Raw genomic sequence first — 27543 nt, forward strand, 5'->3', positions numbered from 1 at the left:
ACATTGGATCGAGAGGTGTTCCATGTCGGGGGAGCATGAACGGGAGAGTACCTGTACCTCCTTAGGGCTAGTCCAGCCGTTGTTGGTCATAAGACAGACACCCCCGCCGATGCTCTTCCCGGAGGCCTCTGTACGGTCCGCTCTGAAGACGGTAAAGGAGTCCGAGGGAGAGATGCTGTTATTGTGCGTAACGTAAGTTGCCCTTTGGATTTTACTGACAATCCCTGTCACAGTTGCATCTGGGGAGCGCAGCTTCTCCAAGTTAAAATTGATAAAGAACTATTTGCGCACTACAATGTCCCAGGATAGCAGGGGCGTAATTATGGGGGGGGGGGCACAGGGGACATGTCCCCTGCATGTTTTCAGAAGGCAGTTATTGTCCCCTGCACTTTTTTACTGTCCAAAACAATGTTACACGATAATAAACGGTGACGCGACGCGGCACTATAGGACCACACGGGAAACGGCTTCTTGTTCCATCTCTGAGCTCTCTGACGACCTGAGCCATTGTCATGCAAAGACATGTAGCCAGGTGAGCACCCGGCGAGGGACGAGTCGCATTTTTGTGTGCATGCGCTAAGTACCGACCACAGCTGTCTTTGCATAACAACAGCCATGTCGTCAGGTGTGCTCAAATACATAGCACCCCTCCCCTAAAAGTTTGGTGTGAAACTGTGAACGATGGTCTTGAAATGCAACAGCATTGCTTGGTGTCTGTGAAATATCTGTCTATGACCTTGTTGTATTTAAAAGCCTCTAGGCTGTTGTTTTATACATTGTAGATAATAAATAGCGCGATATCTCTCTCTCTCTCTCTCTCTCTCTCACGTTTCGAGACTCGCGCAGCGTTATGACTTGTCATAAGTGAATTGTATATAGAAACAACTCACCAAAATTGACTTGCACAACTGATTCTTTTTTATCTACGAAGGGGGGGACCCCCCACTTCACCCCACCCCCCGCAACCTTACAACTATATGCAGCAGCCACCCTCCGCCACTGACCACGCCCCCAAATGTGTCCCCTCGAGCATTGAAAACAAAATTACGCCCCTTGCATGAGAGACTGTGTGGACTTTCCATCCTTGCGATAGAAAAGGACGTTGTATCTATTCTGGATTATCAAGACATCATTTCAGAATTTGCTGCAAGGAAAGCCAGGAGGAAAATCCTCACATAATCATCTGCTGTTTGTGAGTAACATCTGAGTGCAGTTATTGTTATTGTTGTCAATTATTTGAAGTGCAAGTAGGCCTATAGGCTACGTATGTCACTGGGGTTTCCCAGTGTGTTCCCCGCCCAGAGGCACATATCAACCCCCCCTGGCTGTTATTATTTAGCCTATATTTGGTTTTTGGGAATGTGTTGTGAGATGGGGATTTTGTTTTGTGTGATGTTGTAATAAACAAGCATTACTATAAAAACTCATTGTGTCAAGGCTTCATTATAATAATCAAACGTGTTGTGTGTAAAATGTGTGTTTATATATATACAATTTCTTACTGATTGGAGACGACAACCTGATTTAATATTTTTAGGAAATTTAAGGCAAAAATAAGTATTCATTAATTCATTAATTAATTAAAACATTTCGCACAGGGCCTTGCATTTCTCCCAGCATTTCTCTCTGGCTAGGAGATATTGCAAAAAGAATATTCCAATTGTCTGATCGCGATTGGGTCCCTGACATGAAATGGGACAAACTATGCATGAAGTGTGCTGGACGCGTTCCAAGTGGCTCGAATGAAGCCTTTCACTTGCCCGGGTACCATTTCTCCGCCCGGACCATATAAAATGTAACACACAGTGTGAAATAAGGTTTCCTACTAGCAGGATTCTGCCGGCATTGCAATTTCGGGGTCTCAGAATGAGTCCCAATGATACACCGAGGTCTGTGAGACTGTAGAATAAAAAAATCGAGAAAACGGTCGAAAACCCAACTATACTCGGGTTTTGGCGCTCAACGCATGGCGAGATAACCCGACTATAGTCGTGATTGGCCGTGAAAGAGTTAAATAATACGTGTCTGGCCCATGGGGACATTAACACTATCAGTGCCGACCTTGTTTACCTTTTTACCCTGTTGAATGCCATCATCCACTTCAATGTTAGCGTTAAAAACGCATAATATGTTTTAAATTATGTGTCTAATCTGCCCGTCGCTTATCAATGACTTGTTTGCAGTCAACATTGTCGAAACGGATTGTTTTTTAATCGGTTCATATCCTTTTTTTAGCATTTCGAAAAGCTATCGTTTTCTCAAAGAATTTCTGAAAATTGAAATATTCCCCCATAAATGGCATTTACTGGAATATTCTAGAATACACAAAAACGTTGTCATTTTTCGGCCTATTTATGAATCGTTTTCAAATGAACGCTAGATTATCGATAGTATATGTGTACTTATGCACGCTATAGAGGCGGGCTGAAAAATCGATTCTCTCATTTCCTCATCAGCGATCACAGCCACATACACACATAGGGCAAATGCTTATATCTCCGTGAAAACAGGTCTGATTATCCTAAGACTGGTAAAATAGATTCCTTACCTGAGATCAGATGTTATCCAAAAAGATTATTCCAATTCCTGAACGCCATTCCAAATATCGATCACGCTTATTGATTACAGTGTTGAGTCATGTAAATACATAATCCACAGGTTTTCCGGGCCGGCGAACACAATCGATCCTTCAGATGCCTTGAGGGAAAAATAAAATGAGGAAACTGACCACAGGTAGGCCTGATCTCTGCAAACGATGAGAGGGCCTACCTGGAAGAGGTCAAGGTCCTGGCGGGATGGTGCCAAGAGAACAGCCTCTCCCTGAACGTCAGCAAAACAAAGGAGATGATTGTGGACTTTAAGAGGTCGGGGGTCAGGGACTACAGCCCCCTCAGCATCGACGGGGCACCGGTTGAGAGAGTGAACAGTTTTAAGTACCTCGGAGTCCACATATCTGAGGACTTGACATGGACCACACATTGACAGTGTTGTGAAGAAGGCACGGCAACGCCTCTACTTCCTCAGGCGCCTAAGGAAGTTCCAAGTCAGTCAAAATATCCTTAAGAACTTCTACTCATGTACATCCTGACTGGCAATATCACCTCCTGGTTTGGGAATAGCACCGCACAAGACCGTAGCAGACTACAGAGAGTGGCCCGTTCAGCCGAGCGCACAACTGGAGGGGGGCTTCCCACTCTCCAGAACATTTACAACAAGCGGTGCAGGGGTAAGGCTAAGAGAATTATCAAGGACTCCAGCCACCCAAACAACTGCCTCTTTGAATTGCTGCGGTCAGGCAAGCAATACCGGAGTCTCATGGCAAGCACAGAAAGACTCAGAAGAAGCTTCTATCCCCAGGCCATCAGGTTGCTCAACGAACAATAACACTATGCAACAAACATCAAATGCACTCACAGCACACACATCCACATGCACACACTCACTTTAAACAAACAACACTCTGCAGCACCCACTCTCCACACTTTAGAACACCTAAACACACTTTATATTTATTGGTAAAGGATTTGCACTAGTTTCAAGTTTCAAGTTTCTTTAATAGTTGTCATACAGAAGTACAGAATACTTTCATACAAAATGCTTCTTACTGTTACGCTCCAGAGACTGTGCTAGACAAGATAGTATCAAATAAGTCAAGTCAAGTCAAGTCAGTTTTATTTGTATAGCACATTTCCAGGCAGCGGTAGCTGACACCAAAGTGCTTCACAAGCAGGTTGATAAAAACAAATTAGTGTGAGGCAAGGTATAAGATTAAAAGAAAGAAATAAAAAAAAAAACATGGCAAAGCAATGAAAGCAACAAAACAAACAATATGGTGCAAGATATAAGATTAAAAACATAATAAAGCAATGAAAGTAATACAAACTGGTAGGACACAGTAAAACAAAGAGGATAGAAGGGTCAGGGGTCTAGTGGTAGTTAAGTAGGGGGGAAGGCCAAGGAGAACAGGTAGGTTTTCAAGAGTGATTTAAAAGCCTGTACGGTCTGGGCAGTCCGTACGCTGAGGGGGAGGCTGTTCCACAGTCTAGGCGCTGCGGTGGAGAAAGCTCTGTCTCCCCTAGTTTTGAGCCTGGTTCTGGGTACCACCAATAGCATCTGGTCAGCTGATCTGAGGGATCGGTGGGGGGTGTGGCGGTGCAGGAGCTCGGACAGATAGGAGGGAGCCGTGCCATTTAATGATTTAAAAACGTTTAGTGCTAATTTAAAATCGATCCTGAAGCTAATAGGCAGCCAGTGGAGCGAGGCCAGAACTGGGCTGATGTGTTCGTATTTTCTTGTTTTGGTGAGGAGGCGCGCGGCTGCGTTCTGCACCAGTTGTAGGCGGCGGAGGAGGGACTTGTCAATGCCAGTGTACAGAGCATTGCAGTAGTCGAGGCGGGTTGTGACAAAGGCATGTATCACCGTCTCTAGGTTACTTTGGGAGAGGTATGCCTTTGTCTTCGCCAGGAGTCTAAGGTGATAAAAGCTATTTTTCACTACGGCGCTGACCTGTCTATCGAATTTAAAATTACTGTCGAAGATGACCCCGAGGTTCCTGACAGAGGTGGAGAGGTTTGGGCCCAGGGGACCAAGTGCGTCAATGATAACTAATAACATAGTAGCATGTCATTTAGAAGAAGAAAATGAGGTCACAGTGTTCGGTATAGACATATGTACAATGTTCTGAGTTACCATATAATATACAATACTATTGTAACTGAGGGGTACAAGGGTGAAGGCGCCATGCGGTCGGCCCAGCCTGGATAAGAACTCTAGCTAATACGAGAAAGCGTTGGAGATGCTGGTCACTATAGAATTCTAACCGCACGATACACTATACACAAATAGACTATTAAAGACTCAATAGAAATATGTCGCACTCGACGGTATAGTGCCAAACTCTGACAATTCAGTTATTAATTCGCACGCGGTCTCGATACTCTATTCTGAGGCCAAACAGGCCATACTTCACCGCACGTTGTATCGTGGGTGAGGCTTCAACTTATCGGTAACATGCTAAGTGCACAAAGGGTACGGAGGTAAGGGGCTAAGGGTCTTCTACATTCACCTGCGCCGTATTTATACGCACGGTGCACAAATAGTGCCACTCTCATTTCTGTCGCCGTATCCCTGGGCAGGGCCGGGGCAAGTACAGACATGTCGTGTCGGTGACTTTGAACTTGGCTCCGGGGGCCGGTCCCTGGCGCCGGTGGACCGCTGTCCAATAGGAGAATGAACTATTATGGGCTGAACTAAAGGGATATTCCGTGTATATGTACAAGGAATATACAAGGGATATCAAACGATATACAAATACTATTCAATATATATCAATAAATAAATATATATATTCGGTTTAATCTGATCCTTCGTAACAACTATGCAGTGTACTAATGTACAGTACTATATAGTGCAAAGCAGAAATGGGATGAGGTACAATTTAGGTACAATTTACAGTAAGGTGTACGAGTTGTAGTGCAATCCTTCATCAATAAATATAAAGTGTGGGGAGTGGGTGCTACAGTGTGTTTATTTAAAGTGGGTGTGTGCTATAAAGTGTGTGGAGTGGGTGCTACAGTGTGTTTGTTTAAAGTGAGTGTGTGCGTGTGGATGTGTGTGCTATGTGCGTTTGGTGGTTGTTGTTGTGTAGTGTTCATTGTTCGTTTAGCAGCCTGATGGCCTGGGGATAGAAGCTTCTTCTGAGTCTTTCTGTGCTCGCCTTAAGACTCCGGTATCGCTTGCCTGACCGCAGCAGTTCAAAGAGGCAGTTGTTCGGGTGACTGGAGTCTTTAATGATTCTCTTAGCCTTGCCCTTGCAACGCTTGTTGTAAATGTTCTGGAGGGTGGGGAGCCCCCCTCCAATTGTGCGTTCGGCTGAACGTGTCACTCTTTGTAGTCTGCTTCGGTCTTGTGCAGTGCTATTCCCAAACCAGGAGGTGATGTTGCCAGTCAAGATGCTCTCTATTGTACATGAGTAGAAGTTCTTAAGGATCTTCTGACTGACTTGGAACTTCCTTAGGCGCCTAAGGAAGTAGAGGCGTTGTCGTGCCTTCTTCACAACACTGTCAATGTGTGTGGTCCATGTCAAGTCCTCGGATATGTAGGCTCCGAGGTACTTAAAGCTGTTGACTCTCTCAACCGGTGCCCCGTCGATGCTGAGGGGGCTGTAGTCCTTGACCCCCGACCTCCTGAAGTCCACAATCATCTCCTTTGTTTTGCTGACGTTCAGGGAGAGGCTGTTTTCCTGGCACCATCCCGCCAGGACCTTGACCTCTTCCAGGTAGGCCCTCTCGTCGTTGGCAGAGATCAGGCCCACCACCACTGTGTCGTCAGCAAATTTGATGATTGTATTGCTACTCCGCTGAGCCACACAGTCGTGTGTGTACAGGGAGTAGAGGAGGGGACTCAGAACACAGCCCTGGGGGGCCCCTATGTTGAGGGTGATGGATGAGGAGGTGCAGTTGCCTGCTCTCACCACCTGGGGTCTGCCAGTCAGGAAGTCCAAGACCCACTGGCAGAGGTCATAGTTCAAGCCCAGGTCCCTGAGCTTGGCTATGAGTATGGAGGGGACTATGGTATTGAATGCCGAGCTGTAGTCGATGAATAGCATTCTCACATAGTTCCCCTGCCTCTTGTCCAGGTGTGATGCTGCTGTGTGCAGCACATGGGCTATGGCGTCCTCCGTGGACCTGTAGAGCTGCCGCGATTACCGCATTACCGCGGTATCGCTGTTACATCACGGCCACCGCAGAGTAGGCTGAATACCGCGTCACCGCTGTTTTTTATAATAATAATAATAAATTACCCTCCTCTCGTTGGGCTTGCGGCTCTGCAGATATACCCCACTCCTCCATCGAGGTTCCAAGCGACCCTATTGGGTACCAGAAAAGTCACGTGAAACATTGCAGACCACTGATTGGTCAGAAGAGAGACGCGTCACACGTTTTTTACGTCCTGAATGTCAGCTCATCACAACACGGCTAATAACGTTAGCTTTAACTCTCCGCCGGAGTGGACTACCATCGCTCTTCAGGAGTACTAAACGAGACATAATGATTTTACTGTCTGCAACGAATGTTATAATAAAAGCCCTTCGTTCTATACACTTGTCTGATTGAAAACTTTATTAACAGACCGCAGAATGTGACAACTCAGCACGCTCTGAGCAAAGAAAGGAACTGAGATATGAATAGAGTATTGCTTGCCTTGATATGGTCCGGTAAATACGCTGATGTTATTGAACGTATAACTATATAATGTTAATGCCACCAAACGAATGCCTTTATTATAAAGTAGTAACTTTATAGTAATAATAATAAGAAAGGGTCGGGGGGGTTAGGGGTAACCACCCCTGCCCGCGACACAGAGTGAACTGCGCACGACCATGATGAATTGAAAATGGGGGACCCTGATGGAAACAAGACGAAAGTCTTTCTCAGGTCTGCATCCTCTTAACAATTGTATGTATTGAGCTGTACTGTACTGTACCCATTCTGCAATCTGTTAATAAACTTTTCAATCAATCAATCAATCAAACCAGAGGGGAAACTTCGAATCCGTGTTTCACTTTCAATAACTAATGCGTGCTTGCCGAATCCCAAACAATATTCATGCTGCAAAGTCATCCTCTAAAGATAGACATTTAGACTAGAGGCAGGCTATATGCTATAAAGAGTAGACTACTACTAAAAAAAAAAATGCATTCAAACTTTTTATTTTTATTTTTTGTGTGCGTGCGGTAACAACCGCGGCGGTAGGAAATATTTTGCAAATGTGTGCGGTAAGGAAAACATCAATACCGCGGCAGCTCTAGTTGGGGCGGTATGCAAATTGCAGGGGGTCCATGTTGATGGGGAGGGAGGAGCAGATGTAGCCCTTTACTAGCTTCTCAAAGCACTTCATGGCTATGGAGGTGAGAGCTACAGGGCGGTAGTCGTTGAGGCAAGCAGGCTTGGATTTTTTGGGTACAGGGATAATAGTGGACTTCTTCAGGCAGGTGGGGATGACAGCCTGTTCTAAGGACAGGTTAAATATGTCAGTGAATACTGGGGCCAGTTGGTCGGCACAGACTTTTAGGACGCGGCCGGGGATGCCGTCCGGACCTGCTGCCTTCCTGATATTCACTTTTTTAAAGGTCCGCCTCACCTCATGCTCTGTTACCCTGAACACTGCGTCTCCATCAGCAGCCGACCCCCCCCCCCCCCCCCCCCATTGCCGTGGCTTGTGGGCTGGTGTTGTTATTACCAGCATCAAACCTCGCATAGAAGGTATTGAGGTCATTTGCTAAGGAGATGTCACTGTTCAGTTTGAGGGAGGCGCCTTTGTAGTCTGTCATCGTTTTGAGCCCCTGCCACATAGCTCTAGAGTCAGCCTGTTCAAACTGGAGTTCAATTTTATCCTTGTAGCGTCGTATGGCCTCTGTCACTGTCCTCCTTACGTTGTATCGCGCCACCTTGTGGTCATTCATGTTGCCTGCCACTAGGCCGTCGTTGTATGCTTTGGTGCGCGCTCTCAGAGCTTCACGGACGGATTTGTCTACCCAGGGTTTTTGATTTGGGTAAACTCTCATTTTGGTAGTGGGGATTGTTTCTTCCACCATAGTACGAACATAGTCCAGCACTGTCTCCGTGTAGACATGAATGTTATCTGTGTCGCGGAACACGCTCCAGTCTGTGCAGTCAAACGCAGCCTGTAGCGTCTCCTCTGACGTCAAATCCCATTTCTGCACCTCTTGCGAGACTACGGGAGTGCTTTTGATTCTTTGTTTGTACTTTGGTGAAAGGAAAATGGACGCGTGATCTGATTTACCAAAGCCACTAGCAGAATGAGCCTTGTATCCACCTTTGAATTGCGTGTAACAGTGATCTAGGATGTTACCGCCTCTGGTGTTACAAGTCACATGCTGATAGAAGTCAGGTAATACCTTTCTCAGATTGGCGCTATTGAAATCACCCACAACTATGATGGCGGCATTAACGTTCGCTACACTACAACCCATACCTCAGTACACCTTACTGTAAATTGTACCTAAATTGTACCTCATCCCATTTCTGCTTTGCACTATATAGTATATTGTATATTAGTATATTGCATAGTATATTGTATGGTAACTCAGTTACTTCTATTCTGCATTGAACATTGTACATGTATATATACTGAACACTTGTGTCTACGTACGTGACTTCTATTTTTTACATGCTATACTTATTTTATTTCATACTTATATTTTTTGTCTAGCACAGTCTCTGGAGCGTAACAGAAAGAAGCATTGTGTATAAAAGTATTCTGTACTTCTGTATGACAACTATTAAAGAAACTTGAACTTGAACACTCTCCCTGCATCAGTCAGAACTGATGGGATGCAGTTATACAGGGAGAGACGATAGGGGGCGGTATCTTCCCAATTGAGCTCAAAGAGACTCTGCAGCACTAACCCGAGGCTCGATTGATGAAATATGAATTCAAATCGCCAATAAAAAAAAATACAGCAAACAAACGACTTTTCACGTCGTCGGCACTCAATGGGGGGTCTGATAAGACGACAATTGTCGTGGCTGGCATCCAAAGTGTTAACGTGAGTTGTCGGGCCTTACAAATACATTTGATTTGATTTGATTTATCACACCTTGTTTGGAGGCGCGTTACAGTAACTGCACACTACATCACCCCCGAGTGGAACATGGAAAGCCACGTTCTGCAAACTTTCTCCCACTGTACCGAAATTAACCGTGAACCATGCATTCAAAACCGAGGTACCTATCGAACTGTGGTTTTTGTGAACCGTTACACTCCGTATCGGTTCAAATGTGAAAGGTACCCATCCCTACACACAACACACACAGATAAAGACATACACACACAACAAAAACACACAACACAAACACACGAATACACACACAGACGGATAAAGACATAATACACTCACAACACAACCACCACACACACAACACAAACACACAGATAAAGACATACACACAAACACACAGACACAGATAAAGACACACACACACACAAAACGAACACACACGCAACACACACACATACACACAAATAAAGACACGCACACAACACAAACGCTCGTCCTATAGACTAGTGGCATCATTGGACTCAAAGCTGCTCTTGTGATTCTATTAAAGCTCAACACTACTTTAAGAGCAGCTGCAGCTCATCACCAGTTACCTGCATATGGTTTTTGCATGTTTGTGTATGCACAGTTACGTCTGTGAATGTGTGTGTGTGTAACGGGCAGACCCGTTAGAGCCTATTGTTCATAAGCCTGGTTGCTTGGTGGAAAAAGCGGTTCTGGAGCCTGCCGGTCCGGGCCCTGAGGCTGTGGTACCGCCTGCCAGATGCAGCTAAAACAGTTTGTGGTAGGGTTCCTTGATATTTCCTGCAGGCCTTACTGACACACCGTCCATTGTATATATCCTGGATGGAGGGAAGCTCAGATCCACTGATGTTCTGGGCTGTTCACACAACCCTCGAGGGCAGAGCAGTTTCCATACTATCTCTATCTCTATCTCTATCTCTATCTCTATCTCTCTCTCTCTCTCTCTCTCTCTCTCTGACTTTGTGTAATGTCTGTGTACTGGCTGTGTACTGTATATAGTGTGTACTGACTGTTATTTTCTGTGTACAGTGTGTACTGACTGTGTATTGTCTGTGTACTGTGTGTCCACAGGACATGAGGAGACACGTGATGATGACACTGTTGGACACTGAGCAGTCCTACGTAGAGTCCCTCCGCACGCTCATACAGGTAACACACGCACACACTCTCAATCAGGCAACACACAGACACTCTCAATCAGGCAACACACACACTCATACAGGTAACACACTCCCTCATACAGGTAACACACTCCCTCATACAGGTAACACACACTCATACAGGTAACACACACACAGGTAATACACACTCATACAGGTAACACACACACACACACTCATACAGGTAACACACACACACATACAGGTAACACACACACACTCATACAGGTAACACACACACACATACACATACAGGTAACACACTCATACAGGTAACACACACATACAGGAGGTAACACACACACACACATACAGGTAACACATTCACGCTCACACAGGTAACACACACACACACAGGTGTATGGTCGGTCTTATAACATCTTGCCAAAAGGACTACAGTTACGAATTAGCCAGCTGGCTAAAACTGACACATTTACAGAAATGTTGATGAATGTGTACTGTCCTTTTTTAAATAAAATGAAACTGAAACTGAAACACACTCACACACACACACACACACACACACACACACACACACACACACACACACACACACACACACACACACACACACACACACCGTCTGTGTTAGTAGCACAGGAAACGTGGCAAGATCTCTACACACCAACCAGGACTGAAGTGGATTCCAACGTATTACGGCCCCTACAGAAATTCACCACTTCATCAAAAGTTAAAGTAGAACTTTTTAATACACAATCACACTCAAATAAATCCTCCTTTTTACAAGACCACATCATGGACAGGGGGTTGGACCTTATGTGCCTAAAGGAAATAGACTGGTGAGCCAGAGGTCTACTCTGCTCTCTGGGCCTGCAGCTCTGGGCGTGATGGTGGCCTAGCTGTAATATATGGAAAATAATTGGAATTGGCCCTGCTGCCTCTGCCTGTACTATTCTCATGTGAATGCCTTGCATTTAAATGTAAGCCCCCTTTCCCCATGACCAAACTCAGCTTTCATTTCAGAGATGCACAACCTCCTCACAACACTCTACACAACCTCTGTCAATATTATAATACTTGGAGATTTACATATTCACGTTGACACCCCCTCCTGCCAACTACTGGACTGCCTCAACCTCCAACAACATGGTGATGTCCCCACACACTCAAGGGGGCACACGCTGGGTGTGTGTGACCACATGGCCATTTCACTGGAGCTGCCTTTTCCCCTCTACCCTCACTAAGCCCAAGTGCCAAATCTGTTTCAGAAATTTTTAAAACATCGACCCAGACACCTTGAAAATGGACCTCTAGCTTCTCTCCTCTGCAAAGTCAGTCAGTGAGTCAGTGGACTTCTATAACACCTATCTCAGTCTCCTCAATCTTCACACCCCTCTTAACTCTTTGACAGCCAACCACGTAATATTACGTGTTTCACCGCCAACGCTTGAGCGCCAAAAACGTAATATGTTTTTAGATCCTTTGATCTTTTTCCTTTGATCCCCGTTCTATGCGGTCATCCGGGTCACTCTATGTGTCCCTGGCTCATTTGCCTACGTTGGAATTGCAATGCCGATTGAATCTCACCAGGTGGCAGTATCGCCTACCTTTTGAACTCTGATAGAAAGGGATCAGTAGAGACAATGTCCGAACTGGACTGTCAAGACTCGCTCTGAGGGGGAGGAGCTCTTGCAGAGCAATTGCTAGGAGATCGGCTTGCCTCAAAACCTATAGTTTCCCGTAAACACGTGTAATTAGATATAAACAAGTAATCGGGATTGCCGATGGGATCATTGGACTTATTCTTTTTGCAGTACCTTCTGGCTAAGATAAGGTATATTCTACGTCTATTTTACCAAACCTGAAACATGTTTCTGTAACGATCACAGTGTCTTATGTTACCGGACCTAAACCAAGCATCCCCCCCCCTTGATGATTTTGTGAAGGCACATATGTACATGTTATATACCTTTCATTTGGGAGTATTTGGGGGTTCAGGCCCAGGGATCAACCAGAACGATTTGGGTTTATTGCATATAATGCGTCTTATCTCGCGATCTATGGAAAAAACTGGATTATTTTGGAAATGGGCGATGTTTAGCGTATATAAACTACAAACTACAGTGTGTAGAAACAAACTCTTTTTTTACATGTTGGACTAGACATAGTGTCTGTCAAATGAGCCATACTATTGTCTCCATAGCTATAATATAGAATATACAATAGCTCCACAAAGATTGTGAAAATATTGTGAAAATGGTCAAGAAAAGCTGGCGCTAGTCAGTGCAGATGGGGAAAGCTTGTGGCCATCAAAGAGTTAAATCTAGAACCGTCACTTTCCTACGCTCAGCCCCCTGGTACACCCCTGAGTTGCGTAAGATGAAGACTGCTGGGCGTGTCCTTGAGCGGCGCCTCAAGGCATCAGGACTGACTGTCCATAGACGAGCCTACTGTACGGAGAACACCAAAAGGTCTATGCACAGTCCCTCAGAGATACACCAGTCACAGTTCTACTCTAATATCATCAACAATAACCCTGGCAACTCCAAGAAACTTTCCTCTACTATAAACCACCTCCTCAAACAGCAAACTATCTCTCTCAGAAGCCACAGAGGAGCGATGCAATGACTTTATCACCTTTTTTAAAAACAAGGTTGACACCATCCGCTCGCTCCTCTTCAGCTCCTCCGCCCTATCTGTCCCAACTGCTGACCCACAGCCTCGGACTTCTTAACCTATGTGCTGTTTCTCTGGAACCTTCCACCTGTGCCCTGGATCCATTTCCAACAGCCCTGCTAAAATCCAACCTCCATGCCATAAGCCCCCTGATCACCAAAGTTGTAACCCACTCCCTCCAGGCTTGCCATCTGTGTTAAAAGCTGCAGTCATCAGACCACTTAAAAAAAAAAAAAAAACGTCTGGCCACACGGCACGGCACTTTGCCCTCGTCTGCTGGCTCCGGGCAGAATTTTTTGCCGTGCATTATTGGAAATGTGCCGCCTTTTAATCGTCTCCAGTCTCGAGTTACAAGACAAAACATCCGACGAGCGTCATTTGACAAGCCGCTCGGACGAGTGACCATGTCCGGTTTGGACGGGTCCTGAACTGACCAGTCACCGCTGATGGTGAAAATTATTGACCACCGTTGTAGCCAATGAGATTCTGGAGCCAGCGCTATCCCAGACTAGGGTTGATTGCAACAAGAAAGGAGCAGAAGAAGACCAACAAGTTCTTTGTTTTGACTTGCGCGTCTGAATGAATGGCAGCGGACGGCCATTTTGGATAATCACGCTGAATTATTGCTGTACACACATTATAAAATCCTTTGTAAAACACAAATTTTCCGTGGGATTTTTATAAACTTTGGACCTGTATGATTATAAGACTTCAGGCTATGGAGACCGCAAAACTCTTGACTTGACTTGTTATGTTTTCCAGCACCTACCTCTCAGTTGAAACCCAAAAACAGGCATCTGGCAACAAGTCAACACAAAAGTAAGCAGCAAATATTTTATTTCAGTGTGTTCAAACCTCTGTTTCTCTATTACATTAGCACTCAAAGTGATTTTTGTGTAAGACACTTCAGACTGTTACCTTTCAAAAGAGACCAGCATCATGCATGTGCTATAAGTATAAAGTATAATAAATCGCAATTACTTTGGGTATGCAATCGTCAGGCATTTAATGCAAAATGTGGGGTATCCATAAGAGGTTAAAAAAAATTAAAACTGTAGACCCAGAAGTTCTCGCAAACTTCAGGCCCATTTCCAACCTTCCATTCCTATCCAAGGTGCTGAAAAAAGTAATTTCCGCTCAGCTTCAGGTCCAGCTAACACACAACAGCCTTTTTGAGAAGGTTTCAATCTGGTTTTTGCCCTGCTGATGACAGCAGACGCTGGTTCTCCATTTCTCCTCATCCTCCTGGATCTGACAGCAGCTCCATAACATCCTCCTTCACCGTCTGCACTCTGCCATCTGTCTCTCTGATTCTGTCCATAACTTCACATCATATCTCAGGAGAACTCTTTGGGAGAGGCAAAATCCAGGACACACTTGGGTCACGTGTGGTGTCCCTCAAGGATCTGTCCTCGGCCCCACCCTTTTCGCTCTCTATATGCTTCCCCTTGGCCGTGTCATCAGCCGGAATGGAATATCTTTCCATTGCTATGCTGATCACACACAACTCTACCTCAAATCCGACACAACCCCCTCTTCAGTTCTGTCAACATCTACTCTGACCACTTGCCTGGAGGAGATAAAGGTGTGGATGAAGCACAACTTCCTACAGCTAAACATCTTCAAGACTGAAGCCATTCTAGTCGGCACCCCACACCAGGTCCGGTCATCCATCATAACCAGCATCACCTTCTCTGGCCAGGACATTCCCCTCTCAACAACCTGGGTGTAATAATTTACTCTTACTTCACCTTTGAGGCTCAATCAATAATAATCAGTAAGACTTCCTTCTACCACATCAGGAACATTGGCAAACTCTGTTCTATACTCACTCTGACAGATGCAGAAAAGCTTGTCCACACCTTCGTCTCCTCCAGGCGGGACTATTGCAATGCACTCCTCATCGGGATCCCTAGCATGAACATCCAGAAGCTTCAGTACATCCAAAACTGTGTTGCTAGGATCCTGATGAGGGTCTGTAAATACGACCACATCACCCTCATCCTCAAATCACTCCACTGGCTTCTTGTCTCTCTCAGGATTGAATACAAGGTCTCCCTCCTCACCTACCAGTGCATCCATGACAATGCTCCTCCCTACCTCAAGGAACTCCTCACTCCACAAACTGCCACACGAAACCTCCGCTCTGGAACTGCTAACTCTCTTCTGCTTGGTTGCTCCCAGTCTGTGGAATGCTCTTGCCGACCACCTGAGGACACCACAGACTGTGGATAAACCCTAGTTGAACCTCTGACACACGCACACGCACACGCAGCTTGTAAGTCTGAAAGGCTTTTAATTTAATCTAGTAATTGATTCATGGCTTTCATGCATCAGGATAATACATTTTTACTGTGGTCAGATGAATGACAACACATAATCCCAGAATATCCCAGAATATTGAGATGTGTAATCAAGTATCATGATAGTATCTGTCTGTTCCAGGCATAGAGAAAACAAGATAGTCTGGTTTTCAAAGAATATAGAAAAATAACAGTGTAGGGTTAGCTTACCAAACCATGTTGTAACGGTTTGACTTAAAGGTGCTGTATAGATAACAAACATGTTGTTAGGCCATAAAGTGAAGCCTGTTATCGTTTCATCCCGTTCCCACCTTGGGGGACTATGCAATTTTTACTCTGGGTGAAAGATCTATTGGTGTAGATTTACGAATAAAAAGTTCTCCATTTACAATCCTGCCGGTTTTGCGCAATTATACTTTTAAAGTCGGGACTAGATCTTTCCTCCCGAACAGATACTTTGGTCATCGCGTATAGTTATATTTGATGTAAGTGGTGCGAGTTATGTCACGTGTCTTGTGCTCGACCAATAGCAGCCGCTTGGCCATGTTACGGACGACAACACATTTGTGTAAACACTAAGTCTAGCATGAAATCCACAGAGTACATATCGACGAGTACAGAAGAGGACGAAAATGGACAAAAACCACCTTCTAAAGTTCGCAAAAAGGTTTCTAAACAATGTTATATGCATCTCATGTCCGTTCAGAAAGAAAGTGTACAAGATTTTACACAGACACGGTGGGATAGATATAGAAACTGCGTAGAACGGTGGCTTAACTTGCCAGGCGAGAATCACACCATACAAACATTGTTTAGAGGTGTTTTATCGACAAAAAGCGCTTGGATACAGCTGAGAAACCTGCCACAACGTGTTCTGCAGCTCAAGATGGGGATGTAGGGTCTGAGCTTCAGAGTGAAAGTCCCCTGAAAAAAATTCTATCCAGGACAGGCCTACCAGCTTTTGCCGGCCCTGTACTTCCAGTATTGTGCATAATTTGCAAGAAAATGGACAAGTATGTGACTGTGAAAGGCAAACGCAAGGACCATCTATCACTGGCAGAAACCCTGTCTGCAAATACAGTATTTGATGCTGAGGCAGGGGGAGACGTGAGGGGAGACATGAGGGGAGGAGAGAGTCAGGGGGAGACATGGGGGGAGATGTGGAGGCAGATGTGGGGGAGACGTGAGGAGCGGAGAGAGGGGAGATGTGAGGGGAGGAGAGAGGCAGGGGGAGACGTGAGGGGAGGAGAGAGGGGAGATGTTAGGGGAGGAGAGAGGCAGGGGGAGACGTGAGGGGAGGAGAGAGGGGAGATGTGAGGGGAGGAGAGAGGCAGGGGGAGACGTGAGGGGAGGAGAGAGGCAGGGGAGACATGAGGGGAGATGTGAGGGGAGGAGCGAGGCAGGGGGAGACGTGAGGGGAGGAGAGAGGCAGGGGAGACATGAGGGGAGATGTTAGGGGAGGAGAGAGGCAGGGGGAGACGTGAGGGGAGGAGAGAGGGGAGATGTTAGGGGAGGAGAGAGGCAGGGGGAGACGTGAGGGGAGGAGAGAGGGGAGATGTGAGGGGAGGAGAGAGGCAGGGGGAGACGTGAGGGGAGGAGAGAGGCAGGGGAGACATGAGGGGAGATGTGAGGGGAGGAGCGAGGCAGGGGGAAATGTGAGGGGAGGGGAGATGTGAGGGGAGGAGAGAGGCAGGGGGAGACGTGAGGGGAGGAGAGAGGCAGGGGAGACATGAGGGGAGATGTGAGGGGAGGAGCGAGGCAGGGGGAGACGTGACGGGAGGAGAGAGGCAGAGGGAGACATGAGGGGAGATGTGAGGGGAGGAGCGAGGCAGGGGGAAATGTGAGGGGAGGGGAGATGTGAGGGGAGGAGAGAGGCAGGGGGAGACGTGAGGGGAGGAGAGAGGCAGGGGGAGACATGAGGGGAGATGTGAGGGGAGGAGAGAGGCAGGGGGAGACGTGACGGGAGGAGAGAGGCAGAGGGAGACATGAGGGGAGATGTGAGGGGAGGAGAGGCAGGGGGAGATGTGAGGGGAGGAGAGAGGCAGGGGGAGATGTGAGGGGAGGAGAGGCAGGGGGAGATGTGAGGGGACGAGAGATGCAGGGGGAGATGTGAGAGGAGGAGAGAGGCAGGGGGAGACGTGACGGGAGGAGAGAGGCAGGGGGAGACGTGAGGGGAGACGAGAGGCAAGGGGAGACGTGAAGGGAGGAGAGAGGCAGGGGGAGACATGAAGGGAGGGGAGAGGCAGGGGGAGACGTGAGGGGAGAGAGGCAGGGAGATGTACCATGTCAATGCCAAAACTGCAAATGTTTCTAAAGAAACTGAGGATAGGGCTACGTGGGATGATGACTCGGATGATTATCAGTGTTGCCTGGGAAGTGTGGTGGTGGATGAGGGGTTGGGTGGTGGATGAGGGTGTGGACTGGGGTTGGGATATATATGGTGAGGGGATTATGGTTATACAGTAGGTATAGTGTGATTTGTTTGTATTTTTGTAACTGCATTCTATTTTGTTTTTAAGGTGAGACACCCCAGGTGAATAGGCAAAACAAATATTTGAATAGATATCACTATGAAACTTTCCCAGTTTGTTATGTACATAACAACTTGAAAAAATTTATTGCAAGTTTTCTGAGATCTTATGTTTATATATGCAAAATAGGCATTACCTCATTAAATATGCACTAATTTGTATGACGTTTGGGTATAAATACCAACATTGGATGATGCCAGATTTTTAAAAATGGTTTCATTATGTTGACACATACTGTAACACAGTGAACTTTTTACAGAAGGGATTGTGGATATGTCTTTTTATCATCCCATGAATCAGGAAATGCTGACTACAGTCATACAAAATATCTATTTTCGCCATGTTTTTTGGTCTAAATGTACTATAAATCAGGTTATGAATGATATATCAACAAACTCCTCTGTAAGAAGATGCAGGGTATATATAGGAAGAAATGTGGAAAGTATGGTGTGTGTAGGTGCTATGGAATGGTACATGTCTACCCTTGCGTGTAAGAAAAACGCATAAAAACTCATTTTTGGGAAAACGCCTTGAAAGTTCTGTATTGTAAAATGCCATAATTTTTTTTAAACAGCTATTTACAAACACAATACCTAATCAAACCATTAGTAATTGACAACCTAAACACATGCCTGATAACTGAATAATAATTAGGGATGTCCGATATTATCGGCCGATATCGGCATAAAAATGTGATATCGGAAAATATCGGTATCGGTTTTCAATTATTATTATTATTATTATTATTTTTTTTTTTTACATTTCTATAACCTTTATTTACCCAGGCAAGCAAGTAAGAACAAATTCTGATTTTATTTATTGTCAAAAGTATGCATAATGTTGTGTTAATTCCACAACAAGAGATATGTAATGTTAATTACCTGAAATTATTCCATTTTTTGGGGGGGGGGAAACCCTGCATATATCGGTATCGGTTGATATCGGTATCGGAAATTAAGAGTTGGACAATATCGGTATATCGGTATCGGTAAAAAAGCCAATATCGAGCATCCCTAATAATAATGATGTTATTGAACTGTACAGAACTACACACAGGCTACAAACAGTGTAGTAACAGTGTAGTACAGTGTAGTACCCCCTAATAGGCAAAACATATTTGAATAGATATCACTATGAAACTTTCCCAGTTTGTTTGTACATATAAACTAAGAAAAAATATATTGCAAGTTTTCTGAATTTTATGTTTATATATGCAAATGAGGCACTTCGCCATTAAATATGTGCACATTAATGGATGCAATAAGGCAAAATGAAGTAAAATAAACAACTAAATGTGTGTTATTGATGTTTTATTGTCACTAGTTTCATAGAAGACATGTTTAGGAAGCAAAATATAACATCTCAAAATCAACAAAAAAAAGTATATTTGCCTATTCACCTGGGGTGTCTCGCCTTAAATGGAAAATAAAAAGGTTAATGAGTAACTTATTGACTGTCTAACCAGTCTGAATAAACACACCAGCAACTAAACAATTCCAACATGTCCACCTCTATTCTAAACCAACATGTCCACCTCTACTTCTATTCTAGACCAACATGTTCACCTCTACCTCTATTCCAGAACAACATGTACACCTCTATTCTAGACCAACCATGTCTACCCCTACCTCTATTCTAGACCAACCTGTCCACCTCTATTCTAGATTCAATATTCTGGCCTGCCTGTTAAAAAGTCCATAATCCAGTTGCAGGTGGGGGTGTCCAGGCCTAGGTCCTTCAGCTTCAGGATCAGTTTGGCAGGCACAATGGTGGCCAGTGGCGTCGCATGGGTAAAATAACAGAGGATGCAATTTTTTTTTTTTTTTTATAATCTTTTATCATAATTATCAAGTCATGAAGTATACCCACCCCCTCAGGAAATTGCATTTCAGATGCTGGTGCATATCCTGCTTTAGACTCCTGTAGAGGACATCTGTCAATGTTTCACCATATTGTCTTTGGTATCATTTTAAAGGGGACTATGTCATCTTTCATTCAAGCTAAGATGTGAATCTTTCTGACCAATAAGGATTCAGGAAATGTATAATATGCCTATACTATTTCTTGTCAGGGGTGATTGTGAGCCTTAAATTAGAAGAGCAGTACTAGGCTCCTATTAAAGGATAACTCCACTATTTTGGGAAATTAGCTTATTTAACATCTTCCCTGGAGTTAGACAAGAAGATACATACCTTTTTTGTCTCTGTGCGTGCATTTTAGCTTTGGGAATAGACGCTCCGTTAGCATAGCTTAGCTTCATCACTGGAAGTGAGGCAGGACAGTAGCCTTACAGTGCCTTACAGTGTATTGCAAGGTCTGACATTGACCAAACTTGATATGCATGACCTTGGTGGGCTCTAGGTCAACTCCTGCAAAGGGGGTCAATGTCAGACTTTGCAATCAAAAGTTAGGGGGCTAATAACCCTTGCCATAATTTCAGTGCGCCCCCTAACTTTTGATTGCAAGGTCTGACATTGACCCCCTTTTCAGGAGTTGACCTAGAGCCCACCAAGGTCATGCATATCAAATTTGGTCAATGTCAGACCTTGCAATACACTGTAAGGCACTGTAAGGCTACTGTCCTGCCTCACTTCCAGTGATGAAGCTAAGCTATGCTAACGGAGCGTCTATTCCCAAAGCTAAAATGCACGCACAGAGACAAAAAAGGTATGTATCTTCTTGTCTAACTCCAGGGAAGATGTTAAATAAGCTAATTTCCCAAAATAGTGGAGTTCCCCTTTAAACTATACAGAACAGCCACTTGGATAATGTCACAAAGTGGTCTGTCTTTATCATACATATACAGGGCATAAAGGACACCACAATGAGATAAGGAACCACTTAGTTTTATAAACAACCTATTAAACAGAATAACATTATAAACTAAATTAACATTGAAAGTGAATTATACATTTAATCCCACAGTATACAGTATCGTTATTAATGGGAATAGGCCTATGTCAAGATCTGATTATAGTCAGGCTATCATGATCTGTGTGTACTTAAGATAGAGTTGAGATGGGTAACCTAGTCCAGAATCACCCAATAATGTCACTCAAACTGCTCGTCTCTCTCATCCTGCAGTTTTTGGTTGCTGGCTGCATGTCTGTACAGGTAACTTGCACATACCTGTGCATGCCAGTCCATTTTATAACATTTACATTTAGTCATTTAGCTGACGCTTTTTTCCAAAGCGACTTACTGTACAAGTTCTGTACGACAAGTCATCAGGAAGGGCACAAATCTATCAGCTGAGAAACGATGTTCATCAGAGTGTTGAGTGCTACAGTGTAATAATAAGCATGTGTTGAGTGCTACAGTTTAATCATAAGCATGTGCAGCTTGGCATTTTGCATGAACGGACACACTTGCATGTTAGCAATTCCAGGACTGCATCTGGTGCAGGTGGGGAGCGCATCCGATTCCAGTATACATACTTTTACTTTTAGTAATATAAAATCACGGGAGACTTGATAGGTTATCATCAACAAAACGGGGTTTCCTTTATTTAATTTACAGTTGAATGTGACTTGTGTGTGTTAACTTGTGTAATGTTAATTGTGTGTATTGAGCCGTACTGTATTGTACCCATTCTGCAATATGTTAATAAAGTTTTCAATCAATCAATCAAACAATGCTGTTTAATAAATAATAATGCAGGACCTGTTGCAGAGGTCTTTATTCGGCATGCAACGACACTCAATGTTTTAGTGGCACACAGCGGTTAGTTTAGCACACACACCGGAACACACACGCATGCATTGTCTATGCATCAATCAATCAAACAATGCTGTTTGTTTACACAGACAGTCACAACACTCACATAACATTAGTTGGCAAGCAAGCTATGCAGGCTTACCTTGCCAATGTGGGTCCTCCTGGACAGATAGATTTCTTAAATCAGAATATCCACAGGGGTGTGGTGGTCCAGGAAAAGTCCCGCGGCTGAAAATAAACCTCTTGAAAATGAATCTTGAAATATCTCCCAACAAAACCTAGCCGAACAGTTAGCCACTTGTAGTTCTGAACATTAAAAGAGCGTTGTCCTTTCCCGTTCTCTTGGCTGAACAATGCAGAGCTGTGGTGTAGGCCTTCCTTTTTCTTCAAGTTCAAGTTTCTTTAATAGTTGTCATACAGAAGTACAGAATACTTTTATACAAAATGCTTCTTACTGTTGCGCTCCAGAGACTGTGCAAGACAAGATAAGTATGAAATAAAATAACATAGTAAAATTAGAAGTAAAAAAAATGAGGTCACAGTGTTCAGTTTAGACATATGTACAATGTTCGATGCAGAATAGACGTAGTTACCATACAATATACAATACTGTGCAGTGTACTAATATACAATACTATATAGTGCAAGGCAGAAATGGAGAAATGGGACGAGGTGCAATTTAGGTACAATTCACAGTAGGTGTACGAGTTGTAGTGCAAATCCTTTATCAATAAATATAAAGTGTAAGTGTGTTTGTGTGATCTAAAGTGTGGAGAGTGGGTGCTGCAGTGTGTTGTTTGTTTGAGTGAGTGTGTGCGTGTGGGTGTGTGTGCTGTGTGCATTTGATGGTTGTTGCATAGTGATTATTGTTCGTTTAGCAGCCTGATGGCCTGGGGATAGAAGCTTCTTCTGAGTCTTTCTGTGCTCGCCTTAAGACTCCGGTATCGCTTGCCTGACCGCAGCAGTTCAAAGAGGCAGTTGTTCGGGTGGCTCGAGTCCTTAATAATTCTCTTAGCCTTCCCCTTGCACCGCTTGTTGTAAATGTTCTGGAGGGTGGGAAGCCCCCCTCCAATTGTGCGTTCGGCTGAACGTGTCACTCTTTGTAGTCTGCTACGGTCTTGTGCAGTGCTATTCCCAAACCAGGAGGTGATGTTGCCGGTCAGGATGCTCTCTATTGTACATGAGTAGAAGTTCCTAAGGATCTTCTGACTGACTTGGAACTTCCTTAGGCGCCTGAGGAAGTAGAGGCGTTGTCGTGCCTTCTTCACAACACTGTCAATGTGTGTGGTCCATGTCAAGTCCTCGGATATGTGGGCTCCGAGGTACTTGAAACTGTTCACTCTCTCAACCGGTGCCCCGTCGATGCTGAGGGGGCTGTAGTCCTTGACCCCCGACCTCCTGAAGTCCACAATCATCTCTTTTGTTTTGCTGACGTTCAGGGAGAGGCAGTTCTCCTGACACCACTGTGACAGGTTCTCTACCTCTTCCAGGTAGGCCCTTTCGTCGTTGGCAGAGATCAGGCCCACCACTACTGTGTCATCAGCAAATTTGATGATGGTGTTGTTGTTCCGCTGTGCTACGCAGTCATGTGTGTCTTTGATTCGCAATTGTTGTTCAAAAGTCAATTTAGTAAAATAGTTTAACAAGAGATAGTCGACAATATCTTCCTCCATTCTCTTGTTTGAATGACACCGACACAGTTTGATTGACAGTTTGATTCTAGCTACTAGAAAATTAGAACGAGGCGATGACGTTGTCACGTTTAGCTTTTAATGGGATTTGATTGGTCAATTTGGTCTTGCATGAAAATACAGAGCCTGAGAAGACCGAGCCTTTTGGAATCCCTACCTAGTACCAGGCTGCCGAGCCGTTAAGGCGTTAAGACCAACCCCATTGAATTAAGCTCGAATCTTATTGGCTAATAATATGGTAAGGACGCTAGAAAAAGACAACCAGGCCTAGCCTCAAAGCCTTCAATGTCAATCAAAACACTGCTACCAGCAGACTGCTGGTACCTGCCCTGGGCTCAGTGTGGGCTGCCTCAGTGACAGTGTTAGAGAGAGTGGGCACAGTTTCGCTCGTTCGGTTAATTTCTCCAGGAGGGAGAAAATTATTATAACACAAAGATTATTGTAAACTATCAAAAAGAATATATATAATTCTTAAAAAAAACTTTTTTTTACTGTTTATATTTTTGGGGAAGCTTGTCTTCCCTTGCCTTCCATGAATATTCGCCACTGTTAAACGCAGAGCTGTAGTCAATAAACAGAAGTCTGACGTACTGTAGGTGTCTGCTTTGTCCAGGTGTTCCAGGGCAGTGTGTAGTGCCAGGGAGATGGCGTTGTCTACAGACCTGTTTGGTCTATAGGCGAACTGCAGTGGGTCTAGGGAGTCTGGGATGATGCTGTTTATGCAAGTCATGACCAGCCTCTCCATGCACTTCATGGCTATGGGTGTGTAGACCAACATGTCCACCTCTATTCTAGACCAACATGTCCACCTCTATTCTAGACTAACATGTCCACCTTTATTCTAGACCAACATGTCCACCTCTATACTAGACCAACATGTCCACATCTACCTCTATTCTCGACCAACATGTCCGTGTGTGTGTGTGTCCCCGAAGCCTGTTTTTGGGATTCGAACTTTGTCAGGGTTTTTCGAACGGACGTTCGAACCTTTGTTTTTAATATAAAAAAATAATAATAATAATAAAAAATAATTCAATATTGTTTTTTAAATACTTACATTTTATATAAATATTCTCAAACTAAATCCTCAATTTGAATAAAGTGATTAATCTGATTAATCTGATTTTTTAAATTTTTTTTATTAAATCAACTTTCTTTAATGAATATAACTCATCAGTTTCTTTTAATACTATAATATTAGTGTAGCCTAATCTTTATCTGCAACTATGAAGAAAAACCCCATTGGTTTAAACAGAATGAATAAAAAAGAAAATATATATATTATTATATATTTTTATTATTACAAATAAAAAATTTGAATGTTGATTTAGAATTCAAATGCCAAGGCGGTCGGGTGGCGTAGCGGAGATTGCGCTCGTCACCAATGCAAGAGGCTGCATTGCCCTGCGGCTTGGGCCGGTCGTCATACTAACTCGTTTGGCTGAGTTAGGGGAGGGAAGTCGTAGGTGGTAATCTGGCGTTGTGGACAGCGACGCCTACAGGTCAGGTCTGGATGCCTGCTCAGCGAAAGGCAGGAAATGGTGAAGGCAGCGTGACCTCCCACGCGTTACGCTTCACCAATGAGAGTCCTTGCTGCCAGGTGAAAAAAGAGCCACTGGCTGTCTCCACATGTGTCGGAGGAAGCATGTGGTGGACTTCAGGGTTCCCTTGTACCGACCAGTAGGAGGAACATGCGCACAACAACCAGGTTATGGGAGGGGGGGGGGATTGGCATAACGACTAAATTGGGATGGGGAGAACAATTTAAAATCAGGCGGAGAAAAAGAGGATAACATTTTCTTTAAAAAAAAAAGTCAAATGCCAACGTAACGAGTGTGGGTGTGTGTGTGTGTGTGTGTGTGTGAGAGTGAGCATTGGGGTGGGTGGGACTGAGATTGCTTAGAAGCTAAATATTTAAAGTGATTTTCTATTAATAGAAACATTTTTGTAGTGTTGCGTGGAAGAACGGGGGAAAGACAGCAAGAGAGACATGTTAACTACCAACCGGGGTTATTACTGTAGTAACATGTTAAACTACCAACTAGGGTTACTACTGTAGTAACATGTTAACTACCAACTAGGGTTATTACTGTAGTAACATGTTAACTACCAACTAGGGTTATTACTGTAGTAACATGTTAAACTACCAACCGGGGTTATTACTGTAGTAACATGTTAAACTACCAACTAGGGTTACTACTGTAGTAACATGTTAACTACCGACTAGGGTTATTACTGTAGTAACATGTTAACTACCAACTAGGGTTATTACTGTAGTAACATGTTAAACTACCAACCAGGGTTATTACTGTAGTAACATGTTAAACTACCAACCAGGGTTATTACTGTAGTAACATGTTAAACTACCAACCAGGGTTATTACTGTAGTAACATGTTAAACTACCAACCAGGGTTATTGCTGTAGTAACATGTTAAACTACCAACCAGGGTTATTACTGTATTAAAGGGTCAACATCCTCCAGTGTAAATATGACAACTGCCCCCCCCCCCCCCCCCCCCCCCCCACACACACACACACACACACACACACACACACACCCACATACACACGCATACACACATGCATACATGGCCACACATACACACACCTGACCCACACACACACATACATGTTGAAAATGACATCTGTTTGAAGAATGTTCCCTCATTTTCTCACCCCCACATGACCTATTCACCCCCTCCTCTCCCTCCAGACTCTCCTCCATACTTTTATCCATCCATCCATCACTTATTTATGTCTCTCTCTCTCTCTCTCTCTCTCTCTCTCTCTCTCTCTCTCTCTCTCTCTCTCTCTCTCTCTCTCTCTCTCTCTCTCTCGCTAGGGCTACATGCGTCCTCTGAAGCAGGGGGGAGATGGGGGTACTCTGGTGGACCCCTCTCTTGTGGATGAGATGTTCTACCAGGTCCCAGAGATCCTCGAGCACCACGAGCACTTCCTGGAGCAGGTCAGCAACTGTGTCAGCCAATGGCACGACAGGCAAACCGTGGGACACCTCCTCGTCCAATCAGTGAGTAGCCTGAGAATGAGTGGCTTCATCTGGGTTTAGTGTCATGGTGGATGCCATCTGGGTTTGGTGTCATGGTGGATGTCATCTGGGTTTGGTGTCATGGTGGATGTCATCTGGGTGTGGTGTCATTGTGTATATCATCTTGGTTTGGTGTTATGGTGGATGTTGGTTTGATGTCATGGTGGTTTGGTGTCATGGTGGATTGGTGTCATGGTGGATTTTGGTTTGATGTCATGCTCGTTTGGTGTCATGGTGGTTTGGTGTCATGGTGGTTTGGATGTTCCCTCTTTTCAATGAGGAGTATCTGGTTGTTGGACAGGGTTGATGTTGTGTCTGTCAGATTTGTGTCCATTTTGATGGAGAGAGTGAACTTTTGTAACGGACGGATACGTTACCACCAGCAAAGCTGTTGTTTCTACAAAGGCACGATTAAGTGATACAAAAATGTAATAAACGGCAGCAATACCTTTTGTCAAATGTCTTATCTGTTCATTGACCGATACATTTTGCTGCATTCCAGTTGCATATCGTTCAAGGAGGCAGTTTAAACTGAGACTATGCAGCGTAATCTTCAATGCACAAGGTACAGGCTTTTCCATTCCTTCTTATAGGGGAGCACCTAGTGGTGACAAGTGGAACAGCAACCTCCATTATTCCTATCCATGGTATTGCATAAATTGAGTCTAAACTACAGCCTTGATTTTTCAATGGTTTACAAAAATTTGATGACTACTATCCAAACTATCTTGTGGGTTTGGAATGGTTTAGATGCGTTCTAGTGGTTTGGAGTGGTTGGGATGGGTTATAGTGGGTTTGGAGTGGTTGACATGGATGCTAGCGGGTTTGGAGTGGTTGAGATGTGTTCTAG

General features: G+C 44.4%; 1 protein-coding gene across 1 annotated transcript in view; it reads left to right on the top strand.

The window, feature by feature from the left end:
• The window catches only part of LOC311223818 (uncharacterized protein), a gene marked incomplete at its 3' end in the record, with an annotated part of 210598 nt that extends 183884 nt beyond the window's left edge, over nt 1-26714 (top strand). The window contains exons 4-5 of the mRNA XM_084308583.1: nt 10679-10756; nt 26490-26714. Coding sequence (XP_084164709.1) covers nt 10679-10756; nt 26490-26714 — 303 coding nt within the window. The remainder of the gene's footprint in view (nt 1-10678; nt 10757-26489) is intronic.
• Between the last annotated feature and the right edge of the window lie 829 nt (nt 26715-27543).

Source organism: Notolepis coatsorum, assembly GCF_963971535.1.
Source record: "Notolepis coatsorum genome assembly, chromosome: 1".
NCBI lineage: Eukaryota > Metazoa > Chordata > Actinopteri > Aulopiformes > Paralepididae > Notolepis > Notolepis coatsorum.